The following is a 20,589-nucleotide window of genomic DNA, read 5'->3' on the forward strand; positions in this document are numbered from 1 at the left end:
CAGGCACCACTGCTCTCCTACTTCCTACCCCTTTACTATTCCACTATTGTGTTAATACACGTATTTGCTTATACACCGGTCATGTTCCCCGACCGGGCCTTATATTGCTGTAGACAGCGACATTCTACTCTCAGTGACAATGCTGCGAGACAACACGTTCCTGGTGACATAATATACTCCCGATACGATGATATGTCACGATCTCCTGTAAATGTGGGCTGCGAACCATGACAGAGACGGATGCCCCTCCCTGACACCGGAAGACCAAACATGAGTGTTGCCTCTCGCCTCTGATGTACACACTTACATGGCTGTCACTGGGGAGCACCACGCACATCAGCCCATCAAATATCCCGGTCTTGACTGCAATAGTCACAACCTGGTGTCACCGACTATACGAGCTTACTTCCCTGCATTAGTGAGCTATACCATTATACATCTGTTCACATCATGGCGACATCTCAAACGCAGAATTTTCAATCCCTCTGTTGCCTGTCCACACAATACCTAATAAACACTTCTGTCACTAGATGCTCCTTGTGGATATAGGCTGTTGCCCATATGGGGCAGATGTCGGAGGCGCACCGATGTGCCTACACTACTGAACGCAGAAAATGGAAAATCTACAGACCTATTTGTTTACCGTGCTACGTATTATAATATGTCTACATGTTCTATTTATACTATGCCGCCGGACCCCAGGGTTGTCGGCTGAATGGCTGTGTCATCTTGCCCAAAATTTCTTGTTTACCAATCTTTGCTGCCGGCCCCTGCGGGTTGTAGGCTATGCGCTGTGTGAGTGCAAAACAGACTGTCTTGAGCAATAAAGGTCTTTAATAAAAAATAAAAAAATAAAAATCCACATTGATGCCAGTGTGAGATTTAATAAACAAAAAAGGACTCGAAGGGCATCTTGGAGATGCCCCCTGAAAAACCACTAGCCTCTGGAGGGTTACCCGACTGGTACACACCAGCCTGCCACCACAAGACATGATTGTGGACCCCTGTGTGGGATCCTTCGCTCCTTGAACCCAAAAACAAAACCTTTCCTGGGCAGAGGTGTTCACACCTCTCCCCAGGCAATGAAGAGCCATCTGGCAGAGGAGCTTCAGATGCCTTGCCACCTTTGTAATGCGACCCCAGCCTCTCCTGCCATCAGGAGCAGGCCCCCTTCCTGTCTCCCCTCCTTTTTGGTGGGAAGGCTGGCAAGAAAAATGAGCGCAGCCCAGAAGGTGTGCCCACCTCTGCCATCTCCACCCCTCAGGTGGGGGAGGCAAAGTGAAAACCACTTTCGCCACTCGTCAGTGCCCATCATCTTTCAGATGGCAGGCACTCTCCAATCTGGATTAGGAATTATGCAGACTCCCCCACATTGGGTGAGCAACACGATCGGTGTTGTCACCTTAAGGTCAGTAGCCCTTTGGCTACTGACCTCGAGACCCCTCAAACACCCCTAAATACAGTATTTAGGGGGCAGCCCTGAACCAGGAAGAGAGATTCCTGCAACCAAAGAAGGACGAAAAAAGATGCCTACCAGAGGAGACTGCAGAGAAGACCTGACTTGGCCCCAGCCATACCGACCTGCCTGCAGTTTCAATGTAATCCTGCGCCAAAAGTCTACCTGTCCTGCTGCCAGGTACCTCCAAGGCCCCTAGGAGGACTGCCTGCCTTCAACAAAGACAAGATCTGCTGTGAACAGCAGCTCTGGTCAAAAGGAAACTCCAAAGACAGACTCTGAGCCTGCTGAGGACAAAGAAACCCGATGCCTTGTACCACTGAACTCATCGCCTACGTCCGAGTCCTCCAGAGCCCGAGTACACTGGGTTGACCTCTCTAGGACTGCACGGAGATCCCCCCCCAGCCGCGAGTGGCCCGGTAAGGTGAAATCCAACCTCATATACACCCCTGTATCCAGCCACCCTGCGCCCTGAAGAAGAGAACCCAAGGTGCACGTATGTCCCTTAGCCTCCCAACGTACCTGCTTAGCTGTTGGTTCCTCCCAGAAATCTTCCTGGACCGAGCATGTAGCCAAAATCTGAAACCGGCAATCCCCATTGAAAACAAGGCAACCAACGCCGAAACAGCACCCTGCAACCGGCCGCCCATGTGTCGCTGTGAGTGCGCCTTTTGTGCTAAACCGGATCCCTCTTTGCCCTGAGCTAAACCCTAGGAGCTTTTCTCCCACAACCTTGTGGCCTGCTCGTGGCAGCCACCAACCATTGGGCCTCAGCACTCTGCACCCAGCCACCCTAGTGCCGCTGATGGTGTTTCTAGGGTGCATCCTTTGCCCTGGGGGAACCCTGGTTCTAACCACAGAATACCAACTCCCACAACAAAGTACTTACCTGTTAACCGATAATTCCATTTCTCTCCATAGAAATACATTGATTGTTTTTCCTTGAAAAATGTTCTAAGTGGGGAGTTGATTTGTATGAAAACTTGTAACAAAACTGATTTACTTACCTTTTCTCTAGGTAATGTACCTGTGTGATATCTAGGAATATCACACTGAGTAGAAAAAGTAACTTAAAAAGTCATCTGAGAAGGAACTGAAAAGTAATTTCGACATTTTGACTTACCCATATTTCAATCAACTGCATTTGAATATGCATTCAATTGTAAAACATTGCATAAGATTTTGCAAACTATGTATTTCACTTACCTGTGCCAGGCTTGGCTTGGTCCCAGAAATAAAATAAACAATATTTTTATACAAAACAAATTGGTTTGAGCTCAGTCTTTGAGTGTGTGACATAATTTGCTGATTGAGTATGTACAACATATGCTTAACACTACCCTCTGATAAAGCCTTACTGCTCGCCCATGCTACCACAAATAGAGAGTAAGGTGCTAACTACTTTTACCTCTGCCTACATTAGGGGTTCCACAGGACTCTGCACACTATACCTCATTTTGGTATAGTATATACAGAGCCAGCTTCCTACAGCGGGTACCGCCATTGTAACAAAGAAAACAAACAGAAGGGGGAAAAAAGTGTGCAGCCGCCATTTAAAAAACAAAATGTGCTTACTTTTGTTACAATCGTGCCACTCTAGTAATACTTAAGTTATACTTTTTTTTTTTTTTTTTTTTTTGTAAACACTTTATTGAAGTCAGTAAAGCAATCTACAGTGACAGCAATTTGATACATTTCTCGTACCCTGGAATAGCAAGTGATGGTATCAACAATACAAATTTAACCTGCAACTGTACAGTAAGATTGCGTAGTAGGAGAACATGCATACAATAGTGTTATTTTTCTGATAAGGCAACAGGTGTGGATATACTGTAAATCAAAATGCACGTACAGAACAGAACAGGGAATATAAAAAACAGAAATCATACGGGCTATCTTGCGAGAACAGCACCTTAAGTCAGCTTGTAAGACAATGCACAATACAATCGGTGACAACCATCCTAGGGCAATACAAAAAGCGTTGAAGACCGGCACCACCCTGCAAGGGCCCAAGCAACCTGCAAGTGCCATCACAAGTATCAGGGGACGGAACATACCACAGAGCGGATCAGAACCGCTCCATCGCCCATTGCTCCAGCAAGAACATGCTCCAGTGCAAGGAGAAGAGAAGAACCACCGGCCCAGCTGAATCAGGTCATCATACACCAGGAAGGTAAGTGTGCCGCTCCGAGGGAATGTTCGAAGCGGATGCAAGTAGAGAGAGTTCACGAACTAGCCCACCCCGGTTGGAGTATTAGGATGTAGGGATTGAGAGGGCGCCATCTTCGCCTTTTCAGTTATATAATGGCGATAAGGGCCCCAGATATCTACGGGGCGGGAGGAGGTCGGAAGTTGTTCCGAATATTCCACGCTGTTAATATTACAGAATGCCAGGCTCCCAAGCCACGACGCCACCGTGGGAGCGCGCCGTGAACACCAAAGCAGCGCCACCTCTCTCTTGGCCAGCAGGAAGCAGATGGACGCCAATCTGCGGGTTTTACGAGGGAAATCGGACACATACCCCAGCAATGCAATCTCAGGCGTGACAGTCAATGATAGTGTCAGTTTTTCACCTAATGTTCTGTGTACCTCAACCCAGTAGGAGTGTAATTTCGGGCAGGTCCAGGAAAGGTGAGCAAAATCAGCCTGGGGGGCGCCACATTTAGGACAGGTATGGGATCTGGTGGGGTCAATCCTATGTGAAAGTGCCGGTGTGTGGTACAGTCTACGGAGAAATTTAAAGTGAATAAGCTTGTGTCTGGCATTCATAGAGACTTCCCTGGTCATGGCGCAGCATGCTTCCCATTGATCGTCCGTGATCTGTGTGCCTTGATCCAATTCCCAAGCAGTGCGGACCGTTTCGTCTGACGAGGGAAGTGAAAGCAGGCACAGTTTGTAAAGTTTGGACACCAAGTGGGCCCCTGATGTGTCCTGTATGATGTGCGTAAGGGCCGGAGTATCTTCAGGCGGGAGAGGAAACGTGTCGAATGTAGCTCTCAGCATCGCTCGTATTCTTGTAAGAATGAACGTGTCCATGAATGTGCGGTCTGCGAATCGGGAATCCTCAGTGATCGTGAATACGTGGCCATTGGTGAACAGGTCACCAATCGTGTGTAACTGGAATTTCGCCAGTGTTCTACAGACCACCGTTTCGCCCGTTATGGGCAGCCAGTGGGAGTTGGGCAGCGGGAGGGCGGAGGAGTACAGTGTATCTATGCGTAGCAAGCGTTTAAGTTTGTCCCAGGTCGTTGTGGTGAGTGGGAGTATGTCCTGATGTTCACGGGGGAGACCTCTAGGAAGAACCGTCGCTAGGCTCACCGGGAGCGCCGCGTCAGCTTCAGGCCTCAGGTGTGGAATCCTGGCATCAGGATGATACCAAGAGTGTGCGTAGGAGCACTGGGCGGCCAGGTAGTAATACTTAAGTTATACTTAATGCTGTCAGTGAGCTTCTACTCTTGTCAGTTTTCTATTTGACAGCGGCTTTCAGATCTGCCACATAGCAGTAAGTTAATTAAAAAGTCTGCATTTTGGATGGTGCGTTTAAAAGCTGTGACCTATACAAATTATTTTTGCAGGCTTGTATTGGGGAGTAGGTGTTTTAGCATTTTCACATGCCTGGTTTCGTACTATCATTTTAGGATATGTATATCCAACAGTGCTCCAATTCTTGTTATACAAAGCATCTGTATGTCTTTTGGAATGCCATCTTACTGTATGTCTTAAAAAATATAAATATTGTTGTGAAAATTATATTTCAGTTATTGGAAAAACATATGACTATGGAATCGATATGTGGTCTGTTGGATGCACACTGTATGAACTCTACACAGGAAAAATATTGTTTGCTGGAAAAACCAATAATCATATGTTGAAACTTGCCATGGACCTCAAAGGAAAGATGCCTAACAAGGTAAGAAAAGTTTAAAAAAAAGAAATTAAAATGCACTTCCTTGCACTTCAGCCAATGTTTAGGTCTTCCTTATACCTACAATTGTCGGGATCAGATTTTGTTTTCTATAGCACCATCTCATTGTGATTTGGCCACCTTTTAGACTGTCTAACTTCACTCTGTTTATGAGCCTAGTCTGTCAGTTCTCAGGTGAAGTCTTATGAAAACAGTTTAGGTTTCAGGAAACATGTGATATAAATTCTAGCTGATTGATAGCATTCATTAGATTCATACTTTTCTATCTCTGAAAAGCCTTACTCCTTTAAAAGTCCTATCCTGGATTCTTCTGCATTGCTAACTGAGGGATAGCCAACAAAGAGGATAACGGAGAATAGTGCATTCTGGCTGAGATAGCTTCCGGTACAGACGCTTGCGTACCCGGCGCCTGATTTGAAACACAGCTTACTCGCTTAAGATTTTTTATTTCACGACGGCCTATTATATACATGGTTGTTTTTTGATCGACTCGATCTATAAGACACACTACTAAACCTTGATATTAAGTTCTTATATCTATTCTTTGGAAAGTTTATTGCATCCTAAAAGGAAATAAGAATAATTGACCAGCTGGGTCGGAAGTATAACTGGCAGAGAGGTGTTGAGAAATATACTTACAGAAAAGAACCGCCCTGAAGAAGTCGAGGAGTAGTCCCCAAGAGACATAACGATTGTTGGCTGGACACTTTTATTGGAATAAAAGACATAGAAAAGATTACAAGGGACACTATGCAATTTTTTTTTCATGTGCTCTGATTCTAGGAAGAACTTTCATTTGGACACTTAAGCGTGTGCATAGTACATGTTATTATCTGCCTGAGATAACTCAGTTTCTTGGTGGTATAGACAAAAATTTTTGCAGGATTAATTTAACCTCATCCAATATCTATTTACTCTCCGGCCACACTATCAGAAACAGTGATGGATGGGTTAAGCAACCTGCTTGCGTTTTTTCATACCCATGATCTGTAGTGCTCGCTATTTCTCACTGCGTCAGTACAATTTGATGTTTCGTTTGGGGTTTCAAAACTAATAGTTTTGCAGCATGAATCTTTTCTGGATTCATATGTTCTGCATTATTCCGCCATCTAGTGGTTGCGTCCTGAACCCTCTCCAAAAAACGTTTGTTCTGCTACTATTTACTATTGCAAGATGGATTGCACAAACAATTCAGTTATGCCACAAAAATGCAGATGTGACACTAAAAAGCAATCCTGGTGCACACTCAACACGAAAGAAGGGAGCTACCATTGCTTTCCTAGCCAATACTCCACTTCAAGACATTTGTAGGGCAGCAAAATGGTCATCCGTGCACACGTTCAGAAAACACTACTCTGTAGACATTCAGATAAACGAAGAAGCTCAAGTAGGACAAAAGGTCTTACAAGTCTGTTTTCAAGGCAAATGCGCATCTTCAACCCAGCCACCACTGTTGTAAAAAAACTACTACAAAACCATTACACAGCATGTGAATCCAGAAGAGATTCATGCTGCAAAACGCATAGTTTCTTACCTGTTGGTGTAGTTTTGCAGCTTGAAGAATTTTCTAAATTCACAAGCAAACCCCCCCTCCTCCGCCAAGAAGATGAGAGGTTAGGTAGAGAAAGAAATAAAAAAGAATCTGAAGATGGCGACCAAAAGTGGGAGCTTCTGGAGGAAGCACAAGATCAGAAGGAGCATCAAATGGAGATATGTTGACACCCACTAAACACAACAAGCATTTGCAATTCAGTAGGTCTCGCACTACTGAAAGTTTGAGGTATTGGTGTTGCAAATGGTAATTTTTTTTGTTAAAAAATATCCCAGCAGTAACATAAGTAATGAAATAAAATCCACGAAGCAAGAAAAGGATGCAGTACCACAGGCTGTTACTAGGTGTCCTTGTGAAGTTGTGGTAGGACCTCAATTAGCCACATAAGGTACTTCACCCTTACTTATGCTACTTATTTTAACAACGAAAAACAAGTCTAGCAAACATTATTATTTGCAACTCCAATAGCTTAAACTTTCAGTAATGGGAGACCTATTTCAAAGCAAATGCTTGTTGAGTGAAGTAGGTTAAACTGTCTTTAATGTGACTGCTAAAAGTAACCATTAAAATGATTCCTTAAGCCTGCCTGCAAAGTTAAAAACAGTGTTCCTCTGCAAATCTACCACTCTTAAAGAGTCAATATGCAGTGTGCGGATGAGATGTAAAATCAACATATGTTGCAAGTGTGTTAGTAACAAATGTGTCTTGTAAAAGTTGTCTTCTTCAGCTGAACTCCACCAATCCCCTCTCCTTCTCTACCTATGGTGTTAACAGGTCTAAATCTGCACCCAGTAAACCTATGGCTGGTATTTCTGGGCCCGGAAATGTTGGGTCTGGAAACCCCAAACTGTTTTTAGTTACCCTGATGGTATCCAGGTGAACGTTCCAGGGAAATTTGTAACTAGGACCTCAGAAAATGTGCATCCCAGCACAAGAAACAAGCGATCAAAAGTCCACCAAATAAAGTTAAATCACGACAGGAGTCTGTTTATGGAAACACTACTTGTTTGAATTGTGTGGGAGAGTCTTCAAAGAAAATGTTATTTCTCTGCCAATACTGCAGAGGCCTTTGCTTTTCTCTCAGTTTTTCTGCACCGGTCGTGTTAAGTGAAGCTAAACAGCTTGGCTCCACTACACTGCCCTCAGCTAGGGATCTGGGCCATGAGTTTGATGTGGGCGATCTGGAGTTGTTTTTAGAAACTGGTTATTTCCTTACCACTGTTGCACAGCCTAAGTTGTTACAGGCAAGGATTGGATATGCAATAGCTGAGACATATAGCGACAACACAGAGAAAGTGTGCTGTTCATACACTGCAGCAGAAATACAGAAACATAAAAAGAAAGGAATGCAGAGAAGCAAATTGACAGTCACACATAGGCACACTATGGTAAAGAAACACAGACATTTAAATGTGTGTTACATACACATTCACTCACACATTGGGAGAAATACAGTCACAGATAAGGAACATATTCCAGCAGATTATACACACATAAAGAACTCAGTCCAACCGAGACCCAAGTGAAAAAAAATGATCCTGCATCAGTGATGGACAGCCCAGTGGCGCTGGAAGGTAGCACGGTGGAGGTGGGGGGAGCAGCACAGCAGACATGGATTGGAATTAATGGCATCCTTTTAGCCAGAATAGCCAATGGTTCCAGCTCAGAAGTAAGCGTCGTGTGTGCGTCTGTGTGTGTGCGCTTCACCAGAACAAATTAAATCACTTACTTTATAATAATATGATGATGACGATAAGAGGTACTAACAAAACTTTGATTGAAGGGTGGAACCTTCTTACTGTCCGCACCTAACCTACTATTACTCCAATAATAAATCCCCTTCCATCTCTTTAGGGGTTTGTGTGCACACCGAACAGCACCCACCATCACAGTGCTTGTTCCTTCCGGAACTCAACAATTCAAACACAAAAGCACGGTTGCACCACACCACAATACACAATTCCAATGGAACGATTATAAGTCCAAATCCAAAAGATAACGAGAGCAAGGCTCCTCAGTTTTGATCTCTTTATTCCATTACGTGGTAGGGAAAACAGTACAGCCGACGCGTTTCGTCCCAGTGTGGGACTTCTTCAGGGCAAAGTATAAGAAATTCCTTGTATCTCCATGAATACCAGAAGCTATACAAAGTGTGCACACTTTGTATAGCGTCTGTAACAAGGGGGAACAGCCGGTTTGTCTGTACCCGAGCTGGGTGCAGAGTGGAAAGGTTGGCTGGGCTTTATGCATCCTTGGGCCTTGTGGTCATCCGTCTTGCTGGTTGAGAGTGGAAAATCAGGACAGCTGGGCTACTCTGGAGGTGGGTCTCTGCAATGCTAACGTCTCTCGATGCCTGCTCATTGTAGTGGCAGTCCAGATTGGGCTCTCATGGTCTTTTTGGAGCAAGGGGTCCAGTATACCCCAAATATTGGTCCTGTGCGAATCTGGTTGGTCCTGGTGTCCTCTCACTTAGTGGAGGGCAGATCTGATCTTCAGGAGCACTGTGTCCTCTTCCTGGGAGGCTGCTGCATCGGGCTGGCTGGGGAGTGGCAACTTGGTAAACTGGGCTTTGCATTTTCAGTGCCTGCGTACTGCAGGAGAGTTGCTCCTCTACTCCAAGGGAACTTGCTGGCAATTTGTGAAGGGCTGACATTCTCCTGGGGTTCTTGGAAGCTGCACGGCTGCAGGACGAGTCACTGGTCACGATTGCTGAGACCAGTACATACAGGCAGGGTTTTCTGCCAAAAATCCGGAGCAAGTCTTCAGTTCTCACTTATTATCGTGACTCCTCTTTGTCCTCTACTTCTGGATCCATTGAATCAGAGTTTCTGGTGTCAAGTGAGATAATCAATTTAGGGGCATTGAGTGGAGTGACAGGCAGTACCCAAAGGGCTACTTACCTTTAGGGTGTCTACATCCTCTTTATGACCACTTCTGTGGGAAGTGGGCATAACCCTGACCCAGAGAGCCTGATTCCGCCAAAACTAAGATGGTGGGATTCTAAATGTGATGTCCACATCGGGTAGCCCACCTTAGGGGTTGAACCAGCATGAGAGGAGGACACACCTCCTGAGTAGATGATTTTCCCACCTTTCCTGGTGGCAAATAGGCCCACGGCAAGGGGTGGAATTTCCCCTGTCTGGGGAAGCCTTTAGTTGCATATCAAAGGCAGCAGAGGCCTTTGAAGCCTCCTGCCTTGATATGCTGACAACACAGGCATTGTTTCTGCCCATGGAGTACCGGCTTTCACCTGCAGGGGGTCAAAAACTTATCTGTGGTGGCAGGCTTGTCTACACCAGTCAGCCAGCACACTACTAGTCGGTAGTTTTTCAGGGGGTACCTCTAAGGTGCCCTCTGGTTGCAAGTAGTAATAAATGCATCACTGGATTCAGTGAGTTTATTAATACGAGATGTTTGATACCAAATATCTCTAGTTTCAGTGAAGCCCTAAAATGGCTGGGGAGCCCAGTGCATATACTCAAGATGGCTTCTCTGTCCACTGGCAATGTCGAAGAATCGACTTGGACATCACAAGCGCATATCTGCTCATGCAGATATGTCCACACAAGTAGTATAGTACACCTTCCCGTGGGGCTGTAAGGCCTGCTGTGGGGGTCACTTACCTATACTGCATGCAGTGTCTGCAGGCATGGGATACAGGTGGTGTGCCATGTTGTGTCTTCAGAGGGGTCTGTTAGGGTGGCATAATGCATGCTGCAGCCCTTAGGGACCCTCTTTAGCCTCCTTGCCTTAGGTACCAGGCGTACCATTTACTAGGGACTCGCGGGGCTGCCAAAGGTATTGCCAACTGGGGGAACAATTGTACCGGTTTAGGGAAAAAGCTCTGGCACTGGATACCTGAATAGCAGGAACCCAGTGCACTTCTGTCCAAATTTCATCAGATAAAAGACAAAAAGTTGGAGTAACCAAATCAAAAAGGGGCACTTTCCTACACTCAGACTTTTCATCATTACCCAGAAGTTAAATTGTTGATTCCCCATCTCTTTTTGACAGCTTTTCTCATTTCCTGAGAAGACCTTCTTATACTCTAAAAAATTTATCATCACGGGAAGTGCTTTGATCTCATTCTTGACCAGGTATTCTGAGATATTGTCTAATAGAAAATTATTCCACAGAAGTGTCAAACTCCATTCAAGAGAACCATTGGATAAGTAGTGGCTACTGGGACCAAACCATGAATGTTGGGATATTTTGCTTCTGATGTCCCATGACCCATCCCATTATGCACTGGACTCTCTGGGTAGTGAGGACTAGCATTTGCAGGCTTCTCAGGGAGAAGCAAATACCAATTCCAAGAAAGAAAGTACTTTAATTACCCATTGTTACTCAACATTATATTATCCACCTCTGGTAAAAAAGTGAGTGTCAAGAGGCTGTCTGGCAGATTCTTTTTGGGCCCCCTATATCTCTAGGGGTACATAGGAGTAGTGTGGATTTAGCACAGATGCATCATAATCATCTCCAAAGAGTATGTTTGCTCATTTTCAAGTCTCTTACACCTATACAGGTGAATCAGTCTTATTCAGCTTGCCCCTTTACTCTGGGTCACAACTGCACACCACTCCGAGGAGCAGCAGCACAGTGGCAGGCACTTCTAGAGTACCTTTACTATGGGTGCAGGGCTGCGCTCTGCGCCCACACAGAATATTGTTAGCAAATGCTTGACGCAGCAGTCCTGATACGATCCCACCTAAACAACTAATAAGTACCTTCCATCAGGGTCTTCATAGTTGGCAGATGAAGGCCGTGCCGGGGTCAGCTGAACCGCAAATGAATCCCTCGACGGGGCGTGTAATTTGAGACCATCCTCAGGTAAGTCCTTGTCTAAGTCAAGCGAAAAGTCTCAGTACAAGAAGCAGGCATCTACGGATCACCACCACTCACTCTCTCCAGGAAAAGGTTTCATAATCGTCACTCTAAGAGCCCAACTCCATGTCTGTCGTCCGGCTCTGAACTAATTTCCCAGCTGATGTCCCACAATGTTCCTGGGTCATCATTGAGCCTGCAGAATTCAAGGCCTTTTAGAAGCTGATGCTGCACATTTTTCGGACAATACTAGGTTCTTTTTCAGCACATTTGAGCCCCATGGATCAGTTAACCCCCCTTTTGGACTTTCACTGATGTGACCTGCCCTGGTGGGCCTTCAAATTCAAACGGCTCCCTGCTGGTGCTACACTTTTGCCGAAGACTGCCCTGGATCTGATCCCAACACTACCTTCTAATTCAGACCCGTGTTCAGCTAGATCTCAGCTTATGTTTCTCTGGAGAGCCAATGATATCATAATGGTACTAAGGGTAGGGTGGGTGGGAGCCTCACTGAAAGAAATCTCTGGGGACTGTGTAGTCATCAATTTTAGGAACCCACATTTGGTCCGATCCCTGCTAAGATCTCATGAAGAAACTTCTTTAACTGAAACAGATATTCATGCTCTTCCATTGGGTTATTTCTACAAATCCCATCACATTAAGACCGTAGTTTTTCCTAATAGCATAAGCTCGATTGCTCTGTCCAACAGGTTTCAAGAGCTATCCCAGTTGGAAGCAGTGGATTGACTGCATCCTTTATACACCCAGGGAAATCAGGCAAGGGTGGAATCAAAAACAGATGTAGGTAACAAATTCACCATATGTGCAAATAATGGAAGAAGTGATTGGGATAACATCTATGATAAAGAGGTAGCCACTCTAACTGAAATGAGACCAGGTATTATTAACAATCCTATAGTATCTACCGTCCCAATTGACACATACTTAATTAAACATTATGTCATGGAATATAGCCGGTCTGAGGAAGCACATAATAGACCCGGGGTGGAACAAATATATTGAGAAATTCGACATATGTTTATTGCAGGAGACATGGCCTATTAAGAATGTACATTGTGTGGGCTACAATTTTTTTTTATTGCAGCCACCCCTTCACCTAGAGGCAGGCCATCCGGAGGTTGTCATTTGGACCAAAATAACCATCAATGGAACTGTGCAGCAGCTAGAGACGCACTCTCTCGATATTCTTGGCATTAAAATAGTGACTAATGACGACAGGGCGCTGCATGTATATAACATCTATAGCCGACCTTGCAAGGCATCAAAAGAATCGCTAGTATTTGCCCAACTGGAACAGGTTATCAGTAGGAACAGTATAGGTACAGGTGTAATATTAGGAGGTGATTTTAATTGTGAATATGAGCCAATAAAGGGACTGGAACATATTTACGAGGAGGAAGACATGGTAAATAAGATACCCGAAATATCAGGTCTAAAATCGGTCCCATGCTCATCTGTCGCACTCCAAATAATGAGTCTAATGTTGACCAATGGGTTAAGATCATGTAGTGGCCGCCTTCCTTCTGATAAAATGATGGCTCCTACCTTTTACAGGAATAACTCCCATAGCAAGCTAGACTATATAGTCTTGTCCCTCGATCTTTGGGAATATGCGATCGACTGTAGGGTAGAGCTAAGACTGGAAAGTGATCACCGGCCAATTGAACTATTATTAAAAGGTACGATAATACCCAGTACTGTAGATTATTCTAGTCCCCACTCTGCAAGAACTGATAATGTAATTGTCTCTTACAACCGTTGAGCTGTTAAATGGGCACAGATTCTGGACAATGGAGCTAATTTAGCAAACATTTATAATTTATTAGCTTCAACTTTTTCACCCCCTCATACATAATGAAGCTCCAATAGATGGGGATCTGTTCGTGGAATTACACAAGGGATTCCTTAGTGAAATAGTACCCATGCTAACAAAGACAGCCAAAACAGAGTTAGCAACTGGAAGAAGGAGGCCAATGGGGAAACCATGGTATAATAAAGCTTGCCGGAGGGCTAAATCTGAACTAATAAACTCAATTAAAACTAAGGATAATAGCTCAAAGGTAAGGGAAGCACGACAAAGATATAAGAAAGCTCTTGTGATTGCCAAATCGGTCTGGGACGACTATCTGGTCAGACATGCTAAAGGCAGCAAGGAACAAAGATTCCTTTTTATTTTGGAAATTAGTGGCTAACAAAAATCATAAAGAAAAGAGTAGCGATGAGGTTTATCTGGATGAAAAGACGTGGAGAGACCACTTCACTTCCCTATACGCAGGCCCGGATTCTGAGGTCGAGTGGGACTGCCACTCAGTCTCTAACCAGGAAGCGAGTATCCTGGAGTTTAACCTAGAGGAAACAATTGTAGCAATAAACATGGTGAAAAAAAGTAAAGCCCCCGGTTTAGACTCCATACCAGGAGATTTGTACAAACATGACCCGAGTATCTGGGGGCCGTACCTTAATCACTTGTTTAATTTCATAGCTGCGGGAGCTGAAATACCTGTTACATGGAGGGGGGCAGTAATTATCTGCATCTACAAAAAGGGGGATAGGAGAGATCCAGCTAATTACCGTCCTATCAGTTTGCTAGATATACTGCAAACAATATATGCTAGGCACCTTTTAAATAGAATTAATCTATGGATCGAAGAAGGGAATGTACTTATCAAATTCCAAGCGGGATTCAGATCCAAAATCAGCACAATAGATCAAGTGTTCAGGTTTTGTTGTCTGACTTGGAAGTACATTAGTTTAAAGAAGGGCCATTTGTATGTGGCATTTATCGACTTAAGAGCTGCTTTTGACCTCATCCCCAGGCATCTGCTGTGGAAAGAACTTGAGAAACAGGGTTTACCTGCTAATATCAAAGAGCAGTTAATAAGATTACATTGTGATAATTTTGCCAGGGTAAGGTGGGGCCCTTGGGGCGAATTAACGAGTCCTATCTCCATAAATAGAGGAGTGCGCCAGGGCTGTGTCCTGGCGCCTACCCTCTTTTCTTTGTCTGTTAATGATGTTCCCATTTATTTGAGTAAATGCAGAACTGATTCACCTAAACTGGGGGGAGAGGTGGTGTCGTCCTTATTGTTCGCAGATGACACCATTCTAATAACTCAAACTGCAAATGGATTACAGCGTCTTCTCAATTCCTTTGCCTCTTATTGTAATGACAAGGGATTAGAGATAAATGCTAGTAAGACCAAATATATGGCCATAAACCCCCACAGCTCGTTCAGAGGAAATTTGGTCCTAGGTAACCAAAAATTGGAATATGTACAAAATTTTAACTACTTGGGAGTCTCACTTGATTCTAAAATGCAGTGGAAAACCCAAATTGAAAAAAGCAAGTTACTTCTAATTCAGAACAGTCGCCCCATACTAAAAAGGCACGGGGATAGCCAGAATAAAGCAGTGCTTCCTGCACTTGAGGTGTACCGAGCAAAACCTCAAGCGGCGGCCTTATATAGGGCAGAACTGTGGGGTCCTGCATGTAAAAAATCATTTGAGGTGAAAGAAAACATATTCTATAGGTCCCTCTTAAAGATACCCGTGCGTACCCCTACAATTCCGATGATGCTAGACCTCAAGAAGAGGCGCACTGATCACTATGCAATACTTAGACCACTAATGTTCTGGGTTCGGTTATGGACCACACCGGCACTCCTTCATAATAGAGCAGCGTTAGAGAAGTTAAAAATTTGGATACCTCTAACTGTATCACATGGTTCACACATATAAGAGTATGGTTTGGGAGGGTAGGACTGTTACATTTTTGGAATAGCCCTAATGCTTTAACCCCCAATTCGAGAAAGACATTAAAAGACATTTTGTGGGTCTATATGAATGAACCCAGAACTAATGATGTAGCAAATGGTTCCCTAACTAGAGAATTTCTGTTGTTCAAAGTTGACCCTCACTACGAATCCTTCTTGAATGAAGTGAATCCACCACTAGCCAAAACTCTATACCTTAAATTTAGGTATAGAATACTCTTGTTAAAAAGTTGTGTTGCAAGGTGGAACAAAAATAGTGATGATAAATGCACCATGTGCAGTGGAGGCGGGAGGGAGGACATTACGCATGTTCTGTTCTTCTGTCCTGCCTACAAGGCTCAAAGGATAAAGTGGATTAAACCCCTATGTATAAATTTAGGAGTGCGGAGGTGCAGAGATGCTGAAAGAATTTTATTAACAGATACGAGCCAGGTCTTAGTATTTGGCATTAGTAGGTATTTGCTCGCAGTACACTTCATAAGGAAAAAAGCAGGAGAAAAAATATGAACTGTAATACGATTACCGATCACAGTTGGCACCAACTATGCTTAAAGGAATGTTTACATAGTGCTTTTTAAAAAATTTAAAAATTTTAAAATTTTAACAAAACTTGTTTTTATATTCTATATTGTGAAATTCGATTAACCAAGATATATCTAAAATCTGTTTTAATGTAGTACTCATGTATATATGGGTTTATAAATATTCTTATGATTTTATTTTATTGCATTGCCAATGAACTTTTATGATAATTTTATTGAAATAAAGTTAATTGAATTGAATTGTTTCTCTGTGATGTTAAGAAGGCATATTCCCTTATTGTGAGAAGCCTGCAACTTTGCATCTGCCTCAACATTAATACTCCCAACAACTCAAGGACATTTTTGGTTCAGATTCAGATGCAATTCAGGGCCTTCAGAGAGCTACACATGACATAGAGAGGTGGACAACCTGCTATCTTTTCACCATACTGATATTAGTCTATATTTGGACTGCAAAAATGTTAGAAGTCCTGATATTTTCCCCTGAAATGTAATTGGATGGTGTGTGGAAATTGGGTGTATGTAACGGTGAGGTGTCAAAATCGCACCATATAATGCACTCCATTTTCTCACAGATGCTCATTATGGGTCTTACTAAGGAAAGTGCTTCTTGTGTGCTGGTTGTCCACATATCCACGAATGTGCTGTAACTGGAGTTACCTACTGTGGGGAGCAAAGCTGCTTACAAAACTCTTGCAGCCTGATTCTTGCAGCGCCCTTGCTGCCTTTAACCCCTTGCCTGCGGTCGGAATTCCGCTCCTGTGCTGGACATTCCAATCGCGGGCGTGGTCGTGACGGCTCCCGGCCGTGATCAGCACACGAGCACTGTGTGCCATGACGGGCGAGAGCCGTCACCAGCATGCAAGGGGTTAAGTGAAGTCTTTATGAGACCTTGGTAACAGTAGATTGAAACTCTATTCAGCTTCACGAGTGAGTTATCCATTTGCTAGGCACCTTAAGCCTGCTGCTGGAGACACAACCTTTTTACTCAGCACCTGACATCAAAGAGCCTTAAGGGGAGGCTTCAGCCAGCAAGAGTAATCTGAATGCCTTTTCTACGGTCCCACCTTACAGGGAATCAAAGTGCATCGACGTGTTTGGCAAGAGGGTTTATGCTACATTCCTACTTTTTGGGTCATGGCGAGAGAGATATTGCCTTCCTTCCCTAAGCAGTTCTGCAGTCCCTTGGCCAGCTTTGTCTAAATGGTCTGCTATAAACAAGATATGGCCAAATACATTTAATAGACAATGGACCAGTGTGGTAATTCAGCGCCATCCTTGGTTGCACACCATATGCTTTTCCATGTACGTGAAAGCATCCTTCATGCACATGCCGTAAAAGCTGTTAGGGGCCAAGGCTGACTCTGCATTTGAGCAACTCAAATATAACGGAACTATGGCATGCTCCTTGATAACGTGTTCAAAATGTGGGTTTATGTTGTTCCTCTGAGATAGGTGTTTGTAGAGTCCCGAGTGACTGGGTCCCACTATTCCCTGAGAGGGTCATAGCTGGGAATCCATATGTTGGATTGTAATGCCCTCACACACCCTTTCAGGTGTTATGCTTCATCATCTGGGCTGCTCCTCGTTAGGTCGGCAGTGCAGTACCCAACGGTATTTTATCCAACACTCCGCTAAGGTGAGTTCACACACAATCTATTGAACAGACGTGTGTGGAGAGACTACCCACGCACAGTAATGACTCTGGCTATATTGACGGTTTTTGACCCTAACGTTCCATGCAACACAGCTTCTGGTGTCGTCACTTAGTTTTTAAAAGGGAGCCTTGAGTGATCAAACCACTTTTAACCCAGAAACATGGAGAATGCCGCCACTAGCCAATGGCAGGCAGCAATTTCCCTCTACAAACGCATATGAAGTGTTGCCAATATCCGGCAGCAACTACACTGAAACACACATGCCTATCGCTCCACCTTTTCTATAACACTGTGTTAACAGTATCACGGGTGTTTGAAAAATTGATGCCCGATTATTGAAGTTGAATGATATGCCGATCACTGCGGCACAGAGAGAGATGTTATGTTGTACATATATTGTTTTCCTTCCCCCTACTAGTCCATCACACATAGGAGCAAAGCCTTGTACGTGAAACCACCGGGTACTGTTGAAGCCTGGGGGACTATACTAATTGGGTGAGTCCAGACCGATGTATTTCTGCAACAACATGTTTTTCCACAGGGGCAAAAAGTCACTATACCTCATTGTGGATACTCGCCACTAGTTTTTAAACCTGTCGTCTTTTAGGTGTCCTCTAGATGCATTTGCGTTCACTTCACGTATGTAAATATTAGGTTTTAGAGTCACGTTGAGACCATGTCTATTCTTGTGATGTACTACATCATCTTGAATGATACTTCTGCATTTTTGTCTCCCATAACAGGTAGATCCAGGTTGTGAAAGGTACATTTTGTAATAGACACTAATCTTGTGAGTAATATTGTATGCCACCAACCCTAGATGTAGATAGTTCAATTACCTTGGTCCTGAAGAATCGCAAGTTGAATGTTCTTAGAGCGAGAAACATGTCGACCCACGCGTTCTAACAAGGACACCACCATGCGAGACATAACACTCAGGCATGTGCCTTGTTCACTGTTTTTATTTAGGGTAGGAGACCACCAGAATAAAGTTTGCCCTTCTAGGTACTCCCAATCCTATTTTAATCACTGCACCACATCTACACAGTTCTGGCCCCACATCCGCACTTCACCAAACGGCTGTTGGATAAAGATCTTTGATAGAGGGCCCCTACTTTAGGGAGCCCGTTTGGTATTGCACCGCTGACCCAACGAGGAGCAGCCCAGATGATAACGCATGGCACCTGAAAGGGTGTGTGAGGGCATTACAATCCAACATATGGATTCCCAGCTGTGACCCTCACAGGGACTAGTGGGACCCAGTCACTCTGGTCTCTACAAACACCTATCCCAGAGGAACAGCATAAACCCACATTTTGAACACGTTTGTTGGGGCCTTCCTTTTATGCTGGACCTTCCCACTCCTGGTTGAGTGGAAAAAGGCCCTCTGTCCCCTCCTTTTTGTATACGACATGCTCCTTAATAAACCTAATACCACATGAGTATTCTGCTGTTCAGTGTGAGCCACGGGCATTTGCAGTTCACTGTACTCCACTTTGGCCTCACCAGTGCCCCTCGAGTGTTCACAAAACTGATGGCAGTGGTTGCAGCCCATCTGCTGAGGTTCCAGTCTTCCCCTGGATGGCTGTTGAAGACGGGCTCACCCCAGGCAGTCGTCTCCCACCTCAAAACTGCAGCGAACCTTCTACATATACTTGGATTCATTATCAACATGCCGAGGTTACATCTGAGACCCTCTGAGACGCTCACTTTTTTGCAACCATTCTGGACACAGTGCGGTTCGAGCCTATCCTTCAGAGCGGCTAGTCCAGGCCTCTGGCATCCTGCTGGTACAACATGCCCGGTGGCATATGTGGGTTCTGCAGTGGTACCTGAAGTCCCAGTGGGCGCAGCATCATTGGAATCTTTCCGACCTGGGCCAGATATCGGAGGGCACTGCAAAAGATCTTCACTGGTAGCTGACTAGCCGGGATTGGGTCAGCGGCAGATCCCTCTCTCTCCCCCACCCAGAGCACACAGTGGTGTCTCCTGGAATCTCAACTCCATAGCAACTTGGTGGAGTTGAGAGCTGTTCTTTTGGCATTTTTTACCCAAAGTTATCAGAGCGCTTTACATGAGCAGCAGCTGCTTTAGAGATTGATTCATTCATTTTGTTAGGCATTGAAAGTGTTTCTTCCATTCATCAAAAGAAGGATGGTTCAGGTGTTCACGGACAACACAATCGCCATGTGATACTGCAATAAACCGGGTTGGGTCGTGGACCCTGTACCAGGAGACTCTAAGCCTCTGGATGTTGCCGGACGTCGGTGGTCGTACAACCCCTGACGGGATTTCTGAATGCCATGGCAGACTAACCTAGACTTTGATGCTTTACGGATCACATATGGTGTCTGCATCCAGAGGTGGTGCTGGGTCTCTTCCAAGACTAGCGTGAACCTTAGCTCGATCTATTTGCCACTGCCCAGAATGTGCAATGTCTGCAATTCAGCACTGCAGTTTCCAAAGCGGATCTCACTCTGAGATGCGTTCAACCTTGAGTAGAACTCTGGATGCCTGTACCCCTTTCGCCAAGACAGCTCCTGCCCAGAGTTCTCAAGAAGATCAGCACCGACCGGGCCCAAGTCATCCTAGTGGCTATGGATTAGGCCTGGGGAGTTTGGTATCAGAACTCCTGAGCATGAGCATCTTTCTTTTGGGAGAATCTCCTATTGCAGCAACATGCCAGGGTACTGCACCCGAACCTGCGCACACTCCACCTCCATGCATAGCAATTGAGCAGCGACAGTTGAGGGTTTTCGATCTCCCTCCTGAAGTGTGTGCTATTATCTTGGCAGCAAGGTGTCCTTCCACAAAAACTGTCTATGCCTGCTGTTG

The 20,589-nt window shown here is 44.7% G+C and overlaps 1 protein-coding gene across 3 annotated transcripts in view; it reads left to right on the forward strand.

The window, feature by feature from the left end:
* The window catches only part of PRP4K (pre-mRNA processing factor kinase PRP4K), a 483,201-nt gene that overhangs the window by 385,684 nt on the left and 76,928 nt on the right, over positions 1-20,589 (forward strand). For all 3 annotated transcript variants that reach the window (XR_013610604.1, XR_013610605.1, XM_078688044.1), the window contains exon 13: positions 5,215-5,366. Coding sequence is in view for 1 of the 3 variants with exons in the window: in XM_078688044.1 (XP_078544170.1) it covers positions 5,215-5,366 (152 nt within the window). In the remaining 2 variants the exon portion in view is untranslated. The remainder of the gene's footprint in view (positions 1-5,214; positions 5,367-20,589) is intronic.

This window comes from Lissotriton helveticus, chromosome 4_1 (assembly GCF_964261635.1).
Source record: "Lissotriton helveticus chromosome 4_1, aLisHel1.1, whole genome shotgun sequence".
NCBI lineage: Eukaryota > Metazoa > Chordata > Amphibia > Caudata > Salamandridae > Lissotriton > Lissotriton helveticus.